This window comes from Pinus tabuliformis, chromosome 6 (genome assembly GCF_031772625.1).
Source record: "Pinus tabuliformis cultivar Carrire ecotype Pingquan chromosome 6, CPIR1, whole genome shotgun sequence".
NCBI classification, from domain to species: Eukaryota; Viridiplantae; Streptophyta; class Pinopsida; order Pinales; family Pinaceae; genus Pinus; species Pinus tabuliformis.
The window spans coordinates 1,347,672,465-1,347,693,929 of record NC_142292.1 but is presented as its reverse complement, the minus strand read 5'-3'; the positions used below and the strand labels follow the sequence as shown (position 1 = coordinate 1,347,693,929).

Below are 21,465 nucleotides of genomic sequence, written 5' to 3'. Positions count from 1 at the left end.
AATCTAGCTTCCAGGTCTTCATCTGCAACTTGACAATCAATGGCATTCGAAGGTTGCAACTCTGGATATGAGAAGTCTTGAGCAAGGATTTCATTGCCCTCTAGATGGTCCAGATCAAGACTTGTCGACAGTTGATTTCTGATTGCATGAAAGTTGTCTCTGATGAACTGAAACGAAGCAAAGCAAAAAGGCAAAGATCCTTCACTTACTTCAAAATTTGTTGCACTCTCCTCTTTACTTCCATCGCTGATATGTGATGGCTAAACATTGTATTAGAGCTGCTGAAAATGAACTTCCTCCTTCCACGAACTAGCTGTTGATGTGTCTACAAGACTAGCTTATGTTTGGAGAACATAATCATCATCATACTGATCAAACTGAGGCAAATCATCAGTGTAAAACACATCATCAAGCATACATGTCATATCAACAGATCTCTCTTCTCCAAGATGATCTATAAAACAATCATTATCAGGTCTATGACAACTAGGATAAGAAACAAAATGTTTTAGATCAGCAACTTGTTTTTCTTCAATCAGCGAGCCATGGTCTTGAACATCACACTCACTTCTTGTAGTGATATTTTGCATCATATCTTCCATTGCACTTACCAAAATGTCGAGCTTTACCTCTAAAGATGTCGATTCCTCTGGATCTATATTTTTCATCTCTTCTTCCTTCAACTTTGCCCTTCTAATCAGCAAATTAGTTTCTACATCTACTGCACTGTTCTGCATCTCTTCAAGTGTTGCAAGATTCCTTTCCCTCAGCTGAAACTCCATTTCTGGATCAAAGGCTTCCTAGTAGTGCAAGAGAGCAGATCTCGGAGGAGGTCTTATATTAACCAACATCGAAAAATAGACTTGGTTAAATCTGGCAGAAAATTGTTGTACTGTCTCCCCTGGCTGTCTTTTCAGCTGGTTATACTCTTCTATAATCAAGAAAGGGTTTTGTTTGACCACCCACCTGTCGAGGAAAACTTTGACGAACTGCTGGAAATTTGAGATGCTCGCATCCGACAGGGTTTTGAACCAACTCTTGACTTTGCCTTGCAAAGAAAGAGCCAAAAGCCTAATACTGACATCTTCTTCATCAACTTCAAAAAGATCAAGAAAAGACTCAAAATTCAATACATGTCTCTCAGCGGTGATATTGTCGCGTTCACCATCAAATCTTGGTAGATATAGGTCATGATTTTTAAGGAAAGCATGGAATATAGGAGGTAAAATCAGAGATTTGTATCTATCTGGAATTTTACAAGGTATAGGAATATGTACAGAAGGTGTAAAATCAGTCTTGGTCTCTTGGGGCTCATCAGTTTGAAGACAGTCATCACAAGATTCAGAAGAAGGGTCTTGATCAAGATGAAAGGCGTGCGAATATTTGGTATTTGCAATCTTCGAAGGGAAGGAATCAAATGCAAGCTGAGAATCTTTTCTCAAATACAATATACTTTGCAAAGCCTTCTTGACATTTTCAGGAAAAAAGAAGAAATAATTTATAACAAAGAACAAAATGTCTTGGATGAAATTCCAACTTGAATACTTGATCTTTCCATATTGTCCTTTCATGTTTCTGCTGGTCAGGTTCATCCTCCAATGGAGTCCTTGGATCTGATCTCGAAACTGATTTAGAGTCGCCGGGTGAATGATTTTAGCCTTTCGGTGTCTGATCGTTGTCCAACATCAACAATCAGATCTGAACTTGATTACATTTGCTGAGAAAACCAAATGTTCAGTTCATAAACTAAACCAGAGATTGATTGAAGCAGCGTTCATCTACTATGCACTTGCGGAGCAACAACAGTTCGAAGGCTACCTGGCTAACTTCAAGCTTCGTCTGTAGTTTATAAAGCAAACAACAATAACTAACAAACCAATGTTTCCTCCCCAGCTAAGTCGCCACTATGTTATGGCCTAACTCTACCTCAGGCTAAGAAAGGCAATTCTAGGGTAACATCAAACCACGCTTAACCTGATAGCTAGCCCTACCAGGTCGGAAGAGGGCTCTCTCCTTATCAATCTCAAGAAAATATGGTCAATAAAACTTGAGATGACTGATATAAAGACTAATTTTAGGCTAAGTATATGCTCAGAGGAGTTTGATTGAATTTTATGATGGTTTGCTGGATCATATGTGAAAGGCAGTTTTGAGTCCGAGGAATGACCTTAGTTTTGTAGAGGTTTCTGTGGGGCGAGGTAGGCAAGTGCTTTAGTACCTTGAATTAAGTGAAATGGAGAGTCTTAAGACTGGTGAGGAGTTGGAGAGGGCATGGAAGTGTCATGAGTCATCTTCAAACAGTAGAAAACATGTAAAACCAATAAAACCCTAAGGTAGAGCATTGCAACATCAATGATTTCCACCTTTATACTTGATTCATTTAGTTAAGCAGAAGAGAGAGAGATAATGGCACACATAAACATATGATAACTTGAATTACAGAAGGAAAAACAATACTAAGTCACCTTGCCACAAGAATCCCACAAAATGCTACAAACCCTGGTCTATTTCATTGCCAAACTGCAGAGATGATGTACAATAATGCTCAAAGCATTCACAAGAGTCCAACCTTTACAAATAACTAAAAAAACACATGATATAAACCTCCAAACCACCTGTGCTATCCATCAGGGGTCGAATCCATGAGAAAAGGGGTGGTTTCAACCATATCTAAACTAGGAACACAAAAATAGACAGTGGAACAGCTTGCCTCTAAAACCTAGGAAACTGAATCATTCAACTCTAAACCACCTACAACTGATGTATCTACCTTATCAAGTCAATTTTTATCATTTTTACATCAAGTACAGCAATTTACATCATGTCACATCATGAATTTAACCATAAGAGAAAAAAGGCAAACTAGAAGAAAACTAGGCGAAAAACAGAGTTTTTGAGTGAAATTGGCACTTTTTCATCTTGTGCGTAGCGCCATTTTTCTATGCGTAGCGCTTTTTCCAAACTGCTTTTGGAGGGCTTCCCGAGATCCAAATCAGGTGCAGGATAGCTCGTTGGAAAACCCTGCGAGTCTACTTTCTGGAACAACTTGAATTTTTTGATTTGGAGTCCATTTGCCCCTCCAAAATTTCATTCTCCCAAGACTGTTTCCTGCGTAGCCAAAAAGTGGCAGAGATGGCATTTTTTGGGTGTTTTTGGCCCTGTTGAAGGTCCAAAACTTGTCAAAACTTTATAGTAATTTCTGAGCATGCATAACTTTTCATAAGGAATCCAAAAATGCCAAGTTTTCCTCAAATGGAGGTCCCCATCAAAAGCGAGCGCCAAGTGGCGCTACGCACCTGCCAAAAAAACCTGTTTTTGTCTGAAAAATTCAAAAATGCCAAAAAGTTCACCAAATTTCTTGAAATTTAGCATGAATGATCTATGTTATGTGCTATGTTGGGCCAATGAAGCTTCAGCCAAGATCTTTGAGTTTATCATGCTCTTTTTGCTTTCTTAAGGCCCTTTTTCAACTTAGGCTTAAGCCTCTTCATTATACTGTCAACATACTATCCTTTATTCCACTATTCACCAACATTTGGAATGCCTGTTGTTTCTAAGATAGTGGTAGGTGACAAGGTGAAGGAGACACCAGCAAGGTTCACTTGGCCATTATGTAGATGAGTGACAAACAACCGGGCAAGCTCATAGCAAGAATGATGTCTAAAACAAGATATAGCAAGAGGACAAGCAAGCAACTCTTGAAACTGATAGTGTCCTCCCGGATGATCTTTCCCCCTTTGTGTGGCTTTTTTGGTACATGAGCTTCTCTAGAAGAATCACTGAGAGTTTCCTCTTCCCTCTCATAGTCTGAATCTGTCTCCATGCTTATGAATTTGAAGTGAAAGCAGATGAGTATGAAGAGATTTTGAAATATGAGGTGAGTGGTGTGTATAAGGAAGTGAATGTCAGGAGGAAGGGTTTCCTTTGGGAATGAGGGTAGTGGATGGTATTATCAATGTGGAATGAGGGATTTGATAATGAAGTGGATGTAGTGAAGGAATAGGAAGTGGGAGTTAGGGTTTGGGAATAAAGTATAGGGCTAGGGTTTGGTAAATGGGAGTGGGGTTTAGGGAGTGAATGTTGATGATGTTAGGGAAAGGGCATGGGATTTGCAAAGCTGAAAATGGATGAAGTGAAAAAGAAGAGCAGTGCCCTTTAAAAACTTGCAAAAAAGGATTTAAGAATTAGCTAGGGTTTATGTTAGCAATTTAGCTAGGGTTTTTCTTAAAAGAAACCACAAACATCCAAGGCACCAAACACAACTTCCCTGAACAAGGAGGAATGTTTTACTTACTTGGAACAAGCTTTGATTTGATTTTTAGGAAGTTTGGAAGAGTTTTGAAGTGTTTTTGGCTTTTGGAACAAATGCGTAGAGCCAAGGAACAGGTGCGTAGTGCCTTTTTGCAAATCAATTTTGGAGGCCTTCCCGGTGTCCAAATTGGGTGCACGATAGCTTGTTGGAAAGCTTATTGAGTCTACTTTCCAACACAACTTGAATTTTTCAATTTGGAGGTCATTTGCCCTGTCAAAAGTCAAATCTCCCAAGACTGGTAAAAATGTGCAAAATGAGGCTGCCTAAATGCAGAGTGTTGTTGCAGTCAACTTTTGAATGTCTTCCTCAACTCCAAATTGAGCTCATGATAACTCATTGGAAATCTCTTTGTGTCTAGTTATCATTTGACTCATCAAGCAAGTCATTTGGCCAACCAAGCTAGGAGAAATCTTGATTTTCCCAAGGCCACTCCAGAAGTACATCAATTCTCCTGAGGCAACTATATTTTTGACATTTCTCTAAATCCATGACACCTGTGTAAAAAGTGAAGGAGGTTTTTCTTCTTTGGCCTATTATGGACAAAACCCTCTCTCACTTTTTCCAAATTCATTTTTTCTTTCTCAGAAACATCATTTGAGTAAAACCTATCCTGATGTGTGGAACAGGGGATTTGTCGAAATGAAGTGAAATGAAAGGGATAAGGGGCTTCTAAATTCTTGAGAAAATTTTCGAAAGTAGGGAGGGATGTTAGGAAGCAGGGGAAAGTGGAATTTCAAAGATTGACTGAGGGGAAGGGGTCCAAAAGGGCAAAACACAGGCCTAGCCTAGAAAATTGTCAAATTGTAACAAGAAACTAGGGTTTGTGCAAAAATGAGGAATTTGAGGGATATCAGTAATGGGAGGTGTTTAATAAGGTACATTATGGATAGGGGAAGGTGTATGAACATCAAGATGCAAGCTTTGTTGATAATTTGACCATACAAGAGAAATTACCTTCAAAACCCTAGGAGAGGGAAATGAACCTTACCTAAGCACAACTGAAACACGAACAAGGTGTAAAATGCCCCATTGAAACCTGAAATGGTGATGACAACTCTCTAAATGATGGTACACTCATCTGAATGATGACACAGACCGACATTTGGACAACTTTGAAATAAGTGAAAACAAACCCTAGACCTAATACCTAGTGACCAAATTTTACTTGAAGACTCACTGAAATGACAAAATTTGACCTTGACACCTTAAAATCACTTTGTAAGAGCATGTTTGATCACTGGAGGAAGGTTTCAAAGACTAACACTAACAACTGCAATGAGCACCATTGTTCAATCTGAGCCTTGCACATTCGAAGAAGTTGTAAAGCACCAACTTTGGAAGGATGCAATGAACAAAGAGTATGAAATTATGAATCAATTATGAGAGGATCGACATCTATCTAATGAAGTTGGGTTTTACAAGAAGTGGAGTTGATCCGAACCTTTACTTTAAGGTTGAGAATGACATACCTCTCATCTTGTTACTTTATGTGGACGATCTCTTTCTAACAAGTGCAGACCCTCTTATTCATCAATGTGAGAGGGAGTTGGCTTTCGAATTTGAGATGAAGGACTTAGGATCGATGCATTATTTCCTAGGGTTGGAGGTCTGGCAAAAGCCAGGTGAGATTTTCCCAAGGAAAATACATTGTGAAGCTTCTTAAAAGATTTGGGATGGTGGACTGCAAGTCCGTTACTACTCCGATGGAACTTAACTTCAAGAAGTTATGCGAAAGTGTTGCTGGGCCCGATTTGGGAAATCCTTCTGAGTATCATCAACTCGTGGGGGCCCTGAGGGCCTGATGTCCTTAGTGAACTCTCGTCTGGACATATGTTTTCAAGTAAATACATTGAGTTAATTTCTGGTCGAACCCCATCACATACGTTGGATTGCTACCAAGAATCTCTTGAGATATCTCCGAGGCACAATCACCTATGGACTGAGATACACTGTCAGGAATGTGAGGCTCCATGGTTATTCTGATGTTGACTGGGTTGGTAGTGTGGTGGATTGTAAAAGCACATCTGGATGTTACTTCTCTCGAGGTTCTGCTTCGATATCATGGATGAGCAAGAAGCAGAAGTCAATTGCTTTGAGCACCACTGAGGCTTAATACATTGCTGCTAGTATGGCCTCCTGTGAAGCTGTTTAGTTGAGGAAGCTCTTTAGTGAGTTCTTTGGGCATGTGTTGGATACCACCGTGATCTATTGCGACAACCAGAGTGGGATTCGTCTTTCTAAGAATCCTTTGTTTCATGATCACTCCAAACATATTGATATCAGGTACCACTTTATCCGGGATATGATACAACGGGGAGCAATAAGGCTCCGTCATATTGGGATTGATAATAAGGTCGTTGATATTCTTACAAAGCCCCTACGGAAGGTCAAATTCTTAACCTTCTGTAAACGACTTGGAGTCGTGGAGAGACCCTCTTATGAGGGTCCCGTATGAGATGGATGTTGAGCTTTGGGAGCTCCCGGGGGCTTGGGGTACTTCTTGGAGCGATGAGCGACCATAGGGTGAGTGGTTCACCTTCCCCTATGATACCCCATGATGGTTGAGATATGCATAGGATGAGTGGTTCACCTTCTTCTATGGCATATGAGTAGGATGACTAGTTCACCTTCTCCTGTCGATACATCCTACCCATGCAATCCGAGACTCATGGGAAGTACCTCTCATCTGGCCAACGAGTAGGGAAATGAGGATAAGGACCATAGAACTACCAATGGACGAATCGCGTACTACCGTACTCCCTATGCTAGAATGTTTGATATTGATCTAGGATCAATGGAAACTGACTTCAGGTTAGTTAAAAGTGGTATGACACACTCTCAATTATTGGACACTAACTTTGGGTCACTGGAGAATGGTATGATACATTCTCGATCATTTCTTCTTTCTTCATGGTTCAGTAAAGGAGAGCAGAGATAGGGATGGTACAAATTGTCAGACAATTTGGCAGGTGAAGTTCTCCCTAGTTGAGAGAGAGTGTTAAATTTGGCAACTAGGGCCAAACTTCACCTTGGACAGCTCATATGAGGCAGCAGATATTTTTATTGGATTCCTCTCTCTGAGAGGTGTAGGATTGATCTAAAGATCATCTCATTCTGACATGTACAAATGGAATTATGAATTTATTTAGTTTATGGACAAATTGTCAAGGTCGGCCAACAATCTAATTTAGGCTCTCAAGCCCACAATGTTGCATATAAATACAAGGAGCCTCCTCCTCATTTTGTCACTTCACTCACACACATATCTCTCTCTCCTTCATTGATTGGGTATGGATTTCTGAGGCAGCTCTCCACACGTGCGAAGAAGGGCAGTTCTATTCCTGCGTTGACCAGCATTGACCGAAGTTGCAAGAAGGGTTTTTTACCAACGTTAAACTGTTTGACTGCGGTTTTGTGAGGGTTATCTCTGTTTGGGTAGGCCGCATTTCTGGGCACAGAAAATGAGGCAACCCATATTGTTTGACCAGCATTGACTGCAAAAGTGTTTGACTGCAACATTGACTTTTGTTGACCAAGTTTGACTGGATATTTTCAAACTGTTTTTGGGCTGATTTGATTTGCTATTGGAGGTTGAGTTGACCAAGTTTGACCAAGCTGTTTTGGAAGTCAAATTCTGCCCTGTTGATCAGCGTTGACTTTCTGGTTAGGGCTTTCTGTAGTTGTTGTTTGTTGGGGCAGATTTCACTGTGATTAGGTTAAGTGAATATTACATATTGTACTCTCTCTCTCTGTTGAACTTTTGAAGAATAATAAGAAGAATTGATAAAAGAGTTTCCCCACATTGGGGTTTGTCCCTGGCTAGCGCCATATCTTGTGTCCTCTTATCTTGGCTTGCCTTCTACTATTATTGTTTATGTTCTATCTGCATTTTACTATCATGTTGATGTGATTGGTACTCTGGATATCAATATTGGGCTAATAAGAAAATTGAAGTAAAATTGCCCTGGAGCATAGAACATACCATTGTTATCTAAAATTAACACTAGGTCTATGCTTTGTCTTCCCAGAAAAATCCTTCTCTTGTTGCCCTAGCATAAACCTCTCCTTTGCTTGCCCAGAAGAAACTTCGTTGTCCCAGAAGAAACTTCGTTGCCCTAACTTCGCATTGCCCATAGGAAACTTTGTTGTCTCAGAAGAAAGTTCTTTTCGTTGATCCAGAAGAAACCCTAACTTCACATTACCCAGAAGAATCTTCTTTCTCTTCTTCGCACTTTTGTTTTCCTCCTTCACACTTCTGCTTCTTCCCTTTCTTCACACTTCTTGCAAGTCGAGTTACTTGTCCAAGGTGTGTCTTCAAATGAGGCCGAGTTGGGCTATTTATACACTTCTTCATATGACCTTTAGGCCGACATGATTGTTGGAGTTAGGCCAACTTCATCTAGAGAGTTCTTCCATCTTTGTAGGCCGACTTGAAGAGGATAGATGACAAGTTCTTGGAGGATACTTTACATAGACAAGATAGACCTTTTACAAAGTGTAACATGACTTCATTTACATGACAATGACTAGTATTTTATGACTAGATTACAAATAAATCCTAAAGACTCTCAATGGGAATCTTGACTCAAAAACAAAATCTCTTGCTCATGAAACCCATGAAGCAAGTCAATATAATAATTCTAATTTTCTAATTTACAACTCATTACATAAAATCATAATTACATGTCATTATGAAGACCGAACCTAGTTACACTTTTCAACAAGTTTGGATGTCTAGGAATGCCGATAGATAAGGAAGGGGCAGCAAAAGTATTTTTTGGGCTAACAGAATTTCGGATCTCTGAAAGGTGGTCTCAGTGCTAAGTGTTATCTTTGATGACATAACAGTGAGTTTCAATGATGTTGCAAAGATCACAGTTTGGTGATATGACAGTGATAAGTTTGTGTGATGACAGTGGCATGATAGTTTGTTAATACTATGTCTCGATGAAGAAGATCGAAATGGAAGAGGAGTCTAGAAGAAGGTTAACTGTCTAGAGGACTTGTGTGTTAGTCTTGGAGAGGCTACTAAGTCAAGGGTATTAGTCTTGGTATTCGTCAATTGGAATCTCTATAAGAAGAATTTGTGTGGGTTTTCCTCTCAAAGAGTGAGAGGTTTTGGCCTTGGCTCATAGCCTACATTCGGTGTCTCTTGTCTATTTATATTCATGCATTGGTAGTTGCTTGACGAAGAACACTAATAACTTAAACAATAAGAAGATCCTAATCTAATGAAATGAAAGACACTCACAAAAAGTTACTAATCCAAGAGAAATCACCTAACTAATGATGCCCTAGATTTCTCAACACTTCTTGCCATACTTTTTTTGTGGGCACTTTGTAGCATAGTCCCTGAATTCATAACAATTGAAGCATTTTATTTTGGACAAGTCTTTATTTTTGCCCCCTTGGATGGATTCTAGTTTAGTTTGAGACTTCTTCCCTTTGCCCTTCTTTCCCTTTCCAACCAATGCAAAAAAAAATTCATCCTCTCCCTTAGATGAGATTCCATCTCTGGTATTCAGCCCGATCTCTTCTTGTACCAAATCGAACCACAAGCGTTCCCAATTTGGTAATTTCTCTCTCCCATTCACTGAGTTCTGGTAGATATGCCAGCTTTTGGGAAGGCCTAGAAGAGCTAGGCTCACCAGGTCATCTTCTGCAACATTCACACCAACCCCTCCATGCTCATCACAAACATGTGTAAATCCGCTGAGATACTGTGAAATAGTGTCATTCTTCTGCATCTTGATGTTTCAAAGTTTGTCTTTGAGGGTCAGTTTTCTATGATCACTATTGTTCTCGAACAGCTTTGTCAATGCCTTCCACATTGCAAAAGGAGTTTCTTTCCCATCAAGATTTGAGACAATGAGATCTCGCACTCCCTCAAAATTATTCTCCTCACCTTGGCTACATATTTCTTCCATTGAGCTAGGTTTTGGGCATCAAAATCTGCTAGTTTTGCAACATCTCTCTTGATGTATTTTAGCAAGCCATTGTCATCAAGCACTGCCTCCATGCGATCCTTCCATACAATGAAATTTGAGTTGCCTTCCAAGGCATATTCTAATCTCAATCCATTGAAGGCCATTCTCCCAACTCTGAAGAGATCCTGCTACACTGAAGTTGCAAATTGAACCTCTTGAGAAACAACTTCGAAATTCTCGTTCTAATGTGCATCGTGCTCTGATACCATGTAGAAATATGGTGTTAGAATTGCAACTGCTCAAGAAATTTTAATCTAAATCAAGAGACACAATTCTACTCTATTGATCTGCAGAATTCAATTCACAATTTAGAACAACAATCTCAGACATGCAATAAGAAATAACACACATGCACAGTATTTTTCTAGGGGAACCCAACTGGGAAAAACCCCTCAAGCCTCTTTGCATTAATCAGATGAATAGAGATGTATTACAATTGCTTGCTCACACTAAGCACAACCTGCAAGTGAATAACCTATCTCTCTACTCAATGAGAAGCTCTAACCCAGAGTTAGTCAACTTTTGCCTCTATTTGGGCCACTATTTCCTTGCACAATTCCTAGAGAATTAGCCCCTATTTTTTAGCAATTTTGCTCCAATTAATTGCGCAATTCCCAAGGTTGGATCTCTGACTGCATGGAACATCTGTACACCCAAGACTAGTCTACAACTGATGTTACACTACCTTGGAATCTTCGCCACAGTTGGGGAACTTGAATTCTCTGCATGCACTACGTATTTTTGGTTGATTGATCAATTAACTGAATAATCAGCAAGTTAGATTGTTGTCCCACTACACAACTGACCTTCCACTAGTTCCTCCAACTATTAGAACTAGTTTAACTGAACACAACTGGATATAACAGAATTGGATTACTAAAATTTAGCGATCACGCATGCTTAATTGAACTCCAAGCCCTCTAACTCGATTTTACTAAGCTAAGTGAGTGACAAGAGCCATGTCACAAAAGTTAACCGCATCCAAGTTGTCTGTTGATATGGAAATTTGAATTTTCTCAATTTGACTAAAGCAAAGTCAAATTAAGACTTTCTTGCTGCACTTCTCAACACTGCTCAAACACGCAACTCCAAATTATCCCTACTTCTCAAGTTGCTTGTACCGAAGGGCTATTTATCTTAAGTCTTCCTTGCATAAACCTATATATCAAAGTGAATTGCATAAAATCTTAATGACTGATTAAATGTCGCTTAGGGCAAGGAAGATTCAAATTAGTTTTAAGGTCAACTGGCGGAAGTTCTTTCAAAAGGTCTGTTAACTGTAATTTTGGTTAATTGGATAGGGTTTAAAGCAATGTATTCTTGTCAAGTGACTTACAATAATCGATCATCTCTAACAGCAATGTAGCAAAGCAACCCTGATTTTGGGCAACAACTTGTACAATCTTTGAAGCATATTATCTTCCACTTCAAAGGGGTAATAAGTGCAGACTTTAGTCATCGTATAGCTTTATGGTCCCTGATGATGGGTGGAGTGTCCACTGGAAACATTGGATTGACTTAATCCTCTACACAGTTCTGCTTCCAGAAATTTTATACAACAAATTGAAACTTGAGTTTATTTTTCTGAAGATAATCATCCAAAAACCCTATGCAATGTAGCATGCAAATCAATTTTATCTTAATTGTCATGAGGTCTTGTTTCGATGGTAAGATAGTGGTCTTTCATGCCCCTACCAAAGTTCAAATCCCCCGTAGATATGTTTTGGCCCAGAAGGGTCATGTCTCTAATGCAAGTGGGTTGTTTGAGGTAGTTGGGGTCAGGAGCAAGTCTTGATTGTGTCAGAATAAACAACTCCACCTGCAGCATCTTAGGCAAAAGGATTATTTCTGAGTGTCACAACCCTGCTACATTTCATTGCCACATTCCAAGAGTGGGGAAGGACATTGTCATACTCACATAGTGGGGTAGGGCACACGAAGCCGTGAACAAAGGGAACTTTGAATCAGTGTTGCGAACATCACGATTGGGATTAAATTGGCGAGGGGAAAAAATCAGGAAAAATCAAAAAATGGGAAAAAAAATCGACAAAACATCGGGAACATTAAAATATATATATATATATATATATATATATATCATTTTTTTCAATTTTTTAAGTATCTAAAGCATCCATGATTTTTTGACGATTTTTAGGATTTTTGGCGATTTTTAGGATTTTATCGCGATTTTTACGATTTTTATCGCGATTTTTTCATTTTGGAAAAAAGTTTGGCGATTTTTACGATTTTTTGGCAATTTTTTCAAAATGAAAAATTGCTGATCAAATCGCCATGCCAAAAAAATCGCGATTTTAGCGACACTGCTTTGAATAACATACTTCTGTGTGTTTTTTAAATGTATTTTTCAAATGTTTTAGGTGTGTAGATAGGTATAAACTATAAAATAGCATGTCAATTGGGTTTCTTGAAAGTGTTTGGAAAAAATGATTGTTATCCTCCCACCCACTTCAATTCCTCGTAAATGACATGATGATGAGTTTTGTTATAATGGCTTCACAGGATGAGCCTTGTAATAGCTTCACGCGATGAACTTTGTTGTAATAGTTTTGAGCTTAATTGTCGGTTGTTAAATACATGTGTATTCAGACAAGATCACGACTGAAACATATATACTCTTTATATGGAATATAAATAATTTCTCATCTACTAAATCAATTTAAATAAATAAATAAAATGAAATGAAATAGCGAGGAAAAAACATGAAAGCGAAGAGGTGGAAAACGACGATAAATACCTTCCACGTTCGTTGGCAGGTGGCGGAGGATAAATCCCAAAGTTTGATTTGAGTACTGCGGCTTGCTGAGAACAAATACTTGTCATCCGGAGTGAGTGCGAGAGCAACAATGAGCTCGGAATCTCCCTCCAACGTATTTTTGACAGAGCCGGTGGCTAAGTCTACCACTTTTACTTCATCGTTGCACGCACACACTAAAATAGACAATATGAATGGACCCCCTGTGTAAAATTGCTGCAGAGAAGGAACACAATTGAAATTCTTCTTGGAGTTCACATAGTTGGCCATGGCTGCGCACCGTTTCAATTACCCAAAGACTTCAGAAACATAACAGGGATAATAATTATGGTCTGTCTCGTACTCGCTCTGCTAGTTTTGCTTTTACTGCGAGCCAAATAACACAAGCTAGCAGCGGTCTAGGGTTTTGGAGGTTTTTGGATGCATTACAAAGTTGATTGTTCACATAACACGGATAGGTTTTGGATGCAACTAAGCTGGTCATATGAAACTGAGTTTGTCGCCGTCCTTTATTAATGGATAACGCAGCATCAGACAGCGAGCCTCTTGCTGCTTTAGAGGATGATTACCCAATTTGCTCTTGCCAAGCTGTCTGCCCCGCTCTGTTCCCCTCAAAGAGCGAGCTCACCGGCCTCGCACTGTTTCAAACAAATTTGAGGGAATGAAATTGATTTCTATTTATATTATATATGTTGCTGTCGTTTGCCAACCCTGTCTTGCCATCTTATGCCACCTTCCCATCTCAGATATACAGCTTTCCTATGGCCCTTCTACTGCTGTTTCGTCTTTATTACTGAGTTCTTTAGGGAGTCTTTCTACTGCCTTATATATTTAAGGAATCTTTCTAATCCAAATCCTCTGTATTTATGCGTTATTTCGTCTTTATTACTTAGTTCTTTTGGGAGTCTTTCTAGGGCCTTCTATATTTAAGGAATCTTTCTAAGTCAAATCCTCTATATTTATGTGAAAGTTGATATGTGAAGAGAGTTTGGTTCAATTCTTTCTAAGTCAAATCCTCTATATTTATGTGAAAGTTGATATGTAAAGAGAGTTTGGTTCAATTCGGTACAGGTTCTAGGGCCTTCTATATTTAAGGAATCTTTCTAAGTCAAATCTTCTATATTTATGAGAAGGTTGATATGTAAAGAGAGTTTGGTTCAATTCAGTATAGTTTTGTGACAATGAAATCACTGTTTTAAAGGGGTAAGTGGGAGTAATATATGTGGGCTGATTTTAAGATTTTACATCGATCGAGTGTATAACAAAGTTTTGATGTAGTTTAGATAGGTTGGCATTTAAAAAAAATTACAAATTACAATAGAATTATTATGTTGGATATATGTGTAGACTTTGGTTATGTTTAAAAGTCAACACTTATTTTTAGACACTTTCTTTTTAGTTGCATAGGATTTAGATGGCTTCTTTACTTCCAAGAATTAAGACATTGTTTTTAATGAAAAGGAATTTTAATAATTTCATAGAGAAACATCGGAATCTTGAGCTTGCTTGGAGCATTCTTGATATCAAAGAGTGGAGGCATCAAAGGAATTGTTTCAGGGGTTTTGGAAGTGTTAAAAGGCTTGATAGGCTAATGGGAGGTTGTTGGATAATACATGGGATTTTTTTAGTGAAGTTGTTTCATTATTAATGTAGGATTAAATTCCATCTCTTAGGATTATGGTTAAAGCAAAATCAAAATTTAACGTACTCTTATTAAATAAATGGAGCAGAAGTTTGTAAAGTATTTTATATATGTTATTCGGCATGATCTTCATTTCTATTATCACTTTTTAGAAGTTTCTATTTTATTTTCAAATAAATATTTTGTTTGTTTCATGTTTTTAATTGAAATAATAATAAGAGATAAATAAAAATAAATAATATCAATAATAATTTGAATTTTTTATATATGCATATTGTCAATGATGTCACAACATCCATCATGTCACTTAGAGAAACTTAGAGAAACTGAATCTAGGCGTAGAAGATTTTGTTCCTTCTTCTCACCTACCTAAGATAATCGGCATTAACGAATTTTATAATTAGTACTTATTTCATATATATTATGAATTGTTTTATTATAAAATGTATATTAATAATTTACAAATAAAAATTAAATAATTTTTAATATTTCATTTTTATTTAATGGACATGTGTGCATTTTAACAACAACAAAAATAACAGGTATTTAGTTAAAAATAAGTTCAACCAAAAAGAAAGTTGTTTTATAGATTTATATTTTTTAAGCTAAAAAATGTATTATATCATGAAAATATGGAAAGTTTAAACTTTGTTTATCAATGTTCTATGAGTGGGTAAACCAAATTATTCACAAAACAACAAGGAATTAGTAGCAAAAATAGTCTTATGTGACAAACTAAAAGTAATAAATTGACATAGTATCTTACAATATAAAACAGTAAATGAATTGAGCCTAGTCAATTCTAGAAAGGGCTTGATATGCAGGTTTGTTACTTTATAACAAATATGTGAAGCTAAAGCATTATTGAATATAAGAATTCATAAAAACTAAGGAGAACCTGAGGAATCCACCTTAATAGGACTTGGATGTTCCTTATAGCCACCATTGGGACCATAACCTCGAGGCAACTACTCCTTTATGTGATTGAGATGGAACCTCATCTCCTTTTGATTCAGGACCACCTTGTCTAACATAAAAAAAAATGTTTAAACCATACAAAAAAATCAATGCTTATTATAATTTCATGTGTAACCTTTACGAAAGAGTTTAAGTTAACAATACATGAAATAATGTGAACATTAATTTATCAAATTTGTTGATTTTAATTATTTCATATATTATTTACTTTTGCAAACTTTACTGCACAATTTGGGATGAAAAGGGATTTTGGAAAATATATAAACTCTTAGTGGTAAATTATTAATGGTATTATTTAATTAATAATTATTTCATATGGTTTATAGTGCTCTTTGAGATATACGTTTGTTAGTAATAATAATAATAATAAAATGATAATAATAATTTATTTTTAAGGTCATGGCCAAGCCAAATATCAAATTGGTATTGAAACCTTCTTGTTTGTGGGACAAAGGACTTGCCTTCACACATCAATTTAATTGTTAAAGTCTACAAAGGTGTAAATACTCTATCCTCCTCTAGATTTGAACTTGATATCAAAAAATACGACTTTTTTGTATGGAAAGATAAAAAATTAGGATAAAGAATGACTTAAAGGAGGATTGATTGGTTAATTATATTGAAGATCCTTTTGAAGGAAAGTTTATCTCTATCTTGTATAGAAGTTAACATAGTCACAAGGTAAAAGAGTATAGTCTCGTCGTCAATCCAAATATGCAAGCACAAGCTATAGCCATAGGTGAAAAATGGATAAAAATGATTCTCACAGAGGAGGCATGTGATCCATCAAACTAATTGATGGAGCTAGTGTAACACATAGGATACTTGGCGATGCTCTAGCGCTTAATTTTAATGGAAACACTTTTGACGAGGATCGCAATAAAGGGATAATTATTTCACATCTTGTCTTCTTGAGAAATGGGTTGAAGGAATTTCCCTATAAACAAGGTTTGGCTAAAAATGAGCTAATATAAGATTCTTGAAGGGTAAAAGCCTTAGTTAGGACTCTAAACTAGAGGTTGTATCTCGTGAACAATTTGATAAATCTATGCAAGAAAATCAATATTAATATGGTTTAAAACATAAGAATAACAATGGCACACACATGGTACACAAGGATTTACCTTCGGAACCCTTAACCAATAAAACTAGCATATATAAGAGTTGCACCTCTGTCTATCTCATTTGTATTACCTTCATTTTTCACAATACAACATTTAGATAATTAACAACATCTAAAACCTTAATTTTTTAACCCTTATTAGATTATAACCCTAGTTCCTTGACCATAATTAGTTTACAATGGGCTAAGACATTATTGGCCCAAAAAACACAAAACAGAGCTAAACTTTTATGTTATGGGCTCTGCCCCCATGCCACACAAATGGGGGTTGATCACCCCTTGAACCCCCACACCACCACAAATGGGGGTGATCACCCTTGTGAACCCCCACACCACCTCAAATGGGGGGTGATTACCCCCAAAACCCACATTGTGCTAGGATGACACTACCTATACCTATTATGTCCAACATTATCCCACTTGTTGTATTCTTTGCAAAACAAAGTTTAAGCACAAGGTATTCATATAATCGAATTACAGCTTTTAATTGTTGTTGTAGCAACTACAATAACCCCCCTCATTTTCTTTAAGTGGCACCTCTACCTAGAGAAAATGAGGGTCCCCCCTTAATCAAGAGACTCGTCATACTCCTTTTAAGATTGATTAACATTTCCTCAAATGAAAAACCTTTTTATTGGCCTTGCTACAACTTGAGATGAGCTTTAGTGATTTGAAATTGGATTAGGTGATTTCTTCCTCTTTTCCAAAATCAAATAAAATAAAACTTAGGACTGTGTCAAGGCTTTACAAGGTTAAAAATGGGTATTGAAACAACAGGATTTTCAAATGTCTCTTCTCGTCATGAATTAGTCTTCATATGTAATTTAACATAATGAACGTAACATCACATAATCCATGCAGGCATAAAGAAGAGCAAGACAAAGGTTCATTGACGGAGTTCACCCCTCCTGGGCTACATCTCCAAGCATGTCAACATGAATAGACCACTCATATATTTAGTGTCAAAATGAAGTACATAAACATTTGATGCAGGTAAATATGTGGCTATTACCCCTACAAGGTAATGTTCTCCTACAAATAACTCTCGCAACAACAACAACTCAAAACATCTCCTACAAATATGACATACTTCAACTGAAATGAGCTAAAAACATCATGTGAACCCTTCAATTCCACATCGAAGCACTTAATCGAAACTTCATGTTAAGGGAAGTTGAACCTAAGCTTAACCCTGTTGGTTACAACTGTTGCAATAGCCTTCTGAACTTGAGAATACCACTACAAGGTCTTCTCCATGTCCAAATACCTTCTAGAACTACTTCCAAACCTTGATTGATCCATACATCGTTGTCTCAAACCTGCAAAAATACTTTGTATATGTGCTCAAATAAGAAATTAGAGGTTACCCATGGGTTCAAAACATCCAAAATCCCCTACGTAGCCTCTTTCTGAGCTCAATTTGGATAAAAACTCGAAAAATATAAGCTTCCAAGCTCTCTCATGAACTTGATTGTTAACCATCCTACAAATTTTCCCTTCTGGCTAATTGTCCTACAAATACGCCCCTAAAATCAATAACGGAGTGACAATTTCACCCTCCACCAATGCATTTTGTTGGAACTTGAATTCAGCATCTAACCCCTTGAGACCGAAAATCAGGGTCGTGTGGGCACATAGGGCCGAGGGTTGGGCCTTAACTCTTGCCCCCGCCGATTAAGCCCTTAGCATTGGGCATACGGTTATATAGGTGCCACAGTTCCAAGGGTCGGACTAACCGTCCACCCTTCCTGTCGGGCCCCTTAACACTTTTCGTTGGGTCACATAAGGTCCATCAGACCTAGGGTTGTGTTAGGCGGATAAATCCCTCTTGCTAACAAGACCGATCTCCCTAGATCCTAAAGGAAACTAGAAACAAACAAACAATCAAGCTAATTCCTTCCCTGAATCTATCTTTTATTGAATCATAAGCTAACATGGTGAGAAATGGAAATTCATACCTTATTACGACATGCTTGATGAAGATCCCCCTTTATGCTTCAGTGCAGCTCCTCCATGCTTGAATCTAGACATGTACACATGGAAACAACAAAGTATCAAAGACACATGCATCATAAATGATTCAATAATTCAAACTAGTGATCAAGGAGACTAGTAACAAACATCATTCCAATGGACAAATATTAATAACATAAACCATCCATGAAATTGATCAATTAATCCATTAAACAATGAAGTGAGAAGAAATGCTCAGTTGTATTAATTTCAAAAACATAAAGGAGCTACAAAACCTGTGCCTTGACATTGTGAATCTCCTCCCATTGATCTCAATCCTCTCCAATAATGATAAGCTCTCCAGCCTGATTACTCCAACATAAACTTACTCTCAGCAGCCTCTCTCAATTCCCCCACCTATGGCTTGATTAATAGGCCAAAAGGAAATAGTTTGAGATCCTTAGTCCAAGGATGAGATCCACTAAAAGAGGGATGAGGGCTCCTTGAAGAATGGGAATTGGTTCCATCAAAAATGAGGTTAGGCTCGAATAAACATTAGTTCAAGGCTTCCTGTTGGGAATGATTCACCCAAAAATGCTTCTAGATCTCAATTTTTATTGGTTTACGTGCATAGTTTATAGTGGAAGATAGTGCGCAAGTCTCCGCAGTTTATAGTGGAAGAAACTGCACATGTGCGGTTTCTGTTCAGAAAAAACTGCGCAAATGCTCAAAAATAGGGTTTCGTACCAAGAGATCCAGAAATTCCAATTTATTCAAGGTATATAAGTTGTTGACTTGCAAGGGAGTGCTTCATGACACTTGGATGGATGGCGAGAGATCCAATTTTGATGATTATTTTCCATGGTGACAAAATGAAGTGTAACAGATTGCCCCCTAAAGTGCGAAGTCAGAAAAGTTTGAGGACTGAAGTACTTTATCATATCAAGGATTGGATCAAAGATCATGGTTGGAAACCTGCAATAATCAATCAAGGATTACAATGCAATATAATAATCATCACTAAGTTAGGCATTCCCATACTTAGAACATATAAGTCGTAAAGCACAGTACGGAAATACATCATGCCAAAGTAGATATAGGACGGACGTAGCCATCAAACATAAAACTATTTGTATAATCATGAATACAAAACTCCTCACAACCTGGATGGATGAAACTAGATCTAGGGTCTTGATCTCCATCTCTCGATCCATAGTACGAATCTAGCCATGCGAGTAAATGTGTTGAAGTCAAACATGGTAGAAACCACTTATTATCGGTCAATGATGTGAACTGTTAACAAGTGCGACAGAAACCACCAATAATGGCAATGGCTCTCAAGGTACTCCTAGTACAATTTATGAAGTTTGAATAGGTGGTCTAAAGTTGAACACTCATAGAATCATTCGATCGAAGGCTAATGATGAGAATCTATCGTCAAAGGCACGAAACCTATCATTAAGGCATCCAGGCCTCAAGGTACTAAAGGTTTCTAGATCAACTTCCTAGATAATGAGTTGAAGTCGATAAGAAGCGATTCGTCGCAGGAAAGCCTACGACACGAAACTCATGTCAAGCTTTGAAGAACAGTTTGCAAGGACTAACTCAAGGATGGTCGACGCGATTGAAGGCTACAAATTTCAAGGTAATTTGAATTGAGGTTTAGACTTCTCTTTAACATATTAGTGACATGACAAAATGACTTGGCAGCATTTGACTTAATTATAATACCCAAAACCAACTAAAGACTTTCAATAAGGTTTGATTAATTGTGAGACAAATGGATTCCCCAACCCGAACAGATATGCAACAGAGTGTCATGTTCAAGAGCGACATATTGCTTGAAATACAAGAAACAAACTTTTCTTCTCAATTTTCCCCCACCATTACTGGCAAGTGCCTCTTTATTTTTTACAAGCTTGAGGAGGATAACATATGCTTGTCCTGTAAGCTCATCCTTCGAATGAGTCCATCCTAGTATTTTTAACGAACCCTAAGAAGGAGTGGTTCAGTCTCGTCATGCTTAATGAGTCATGCACTGTTTAATTTTTATGAGTCTAGTAAAGGGATAACTCGATGTCGTTTTCTTTTAAGAGTTTGAAAAAAACACAAAAAGGAAACTCATTCAGTTCTTTTACAGTAAAATTTTAACAAGCCCGGAAAAAGTAAAGCTCGACGTTTTTCAGTTTTAGAGAGTTAGAAGAAAAACATAAGTAGACTCCATCAGGTTCTTTTTCGTAAGTTTTAGTCCCTCGAGTCCGAAAAAGGATAAAATAGTACAAGAGAGAACTCTATTGACCATGTTTGATGAATGCATACCTTTTTCGTAAATAGTCCTAACTCAGTCCATAAAAGGGGTAAACTTATACTAAGTGGATGGTTGCTCATTTACTTTTACGAGTTCGAATAATCAAGTACTCAACGATCTTTTCATATTTCAAGAGTCTGAAAAGGACTTAAAAGATGACTCTATGGTTTCATTTTTTTGTAAGTTTTAACGAGTTTGAAAAAGTGATAAAAATATACTCATCTTACTAACTTTCAATTTAATTAACGAGTAAGAAAAGACAAAAAGAACTCAACATTTTCATGTACGTTTTACGAGCATGAAAAGATAGCAAAAGGAGCTCAGTATTTTCATGAGTTTAACAAGTCTTGAAAATAATAACCAAAATGGACTCGAGATAAGTTTCATTT

At 37.5% G+C, this 21,465-nt stretch overlaps 1 protein-coding gene across 1 annotated transcript in view; it reads right to left on the bottom strand.

The window, feature by feature from the left end:
* Window positions 1–13,883, bottom strand: part of LOC149263628 (protein TORMOZ EMBRYO DEFECTIVE-like) — a 306,527-nt gene extending 292,644 nt beyond the window's left edge. Inside the window, 1 exon segment of the mRNA XM_089426534.1 lies at window positions 13,055–13,883. Within this exon segment, the coding sequence (XP_089282660.1) occupies window positions 13,055–13,342 (288 nt within the window). The 5' untranslated portion in view covers window positions 13,343–13,883.
* Window positions 13,884–21,465: the final 7,582 nt, after the last annotated feature.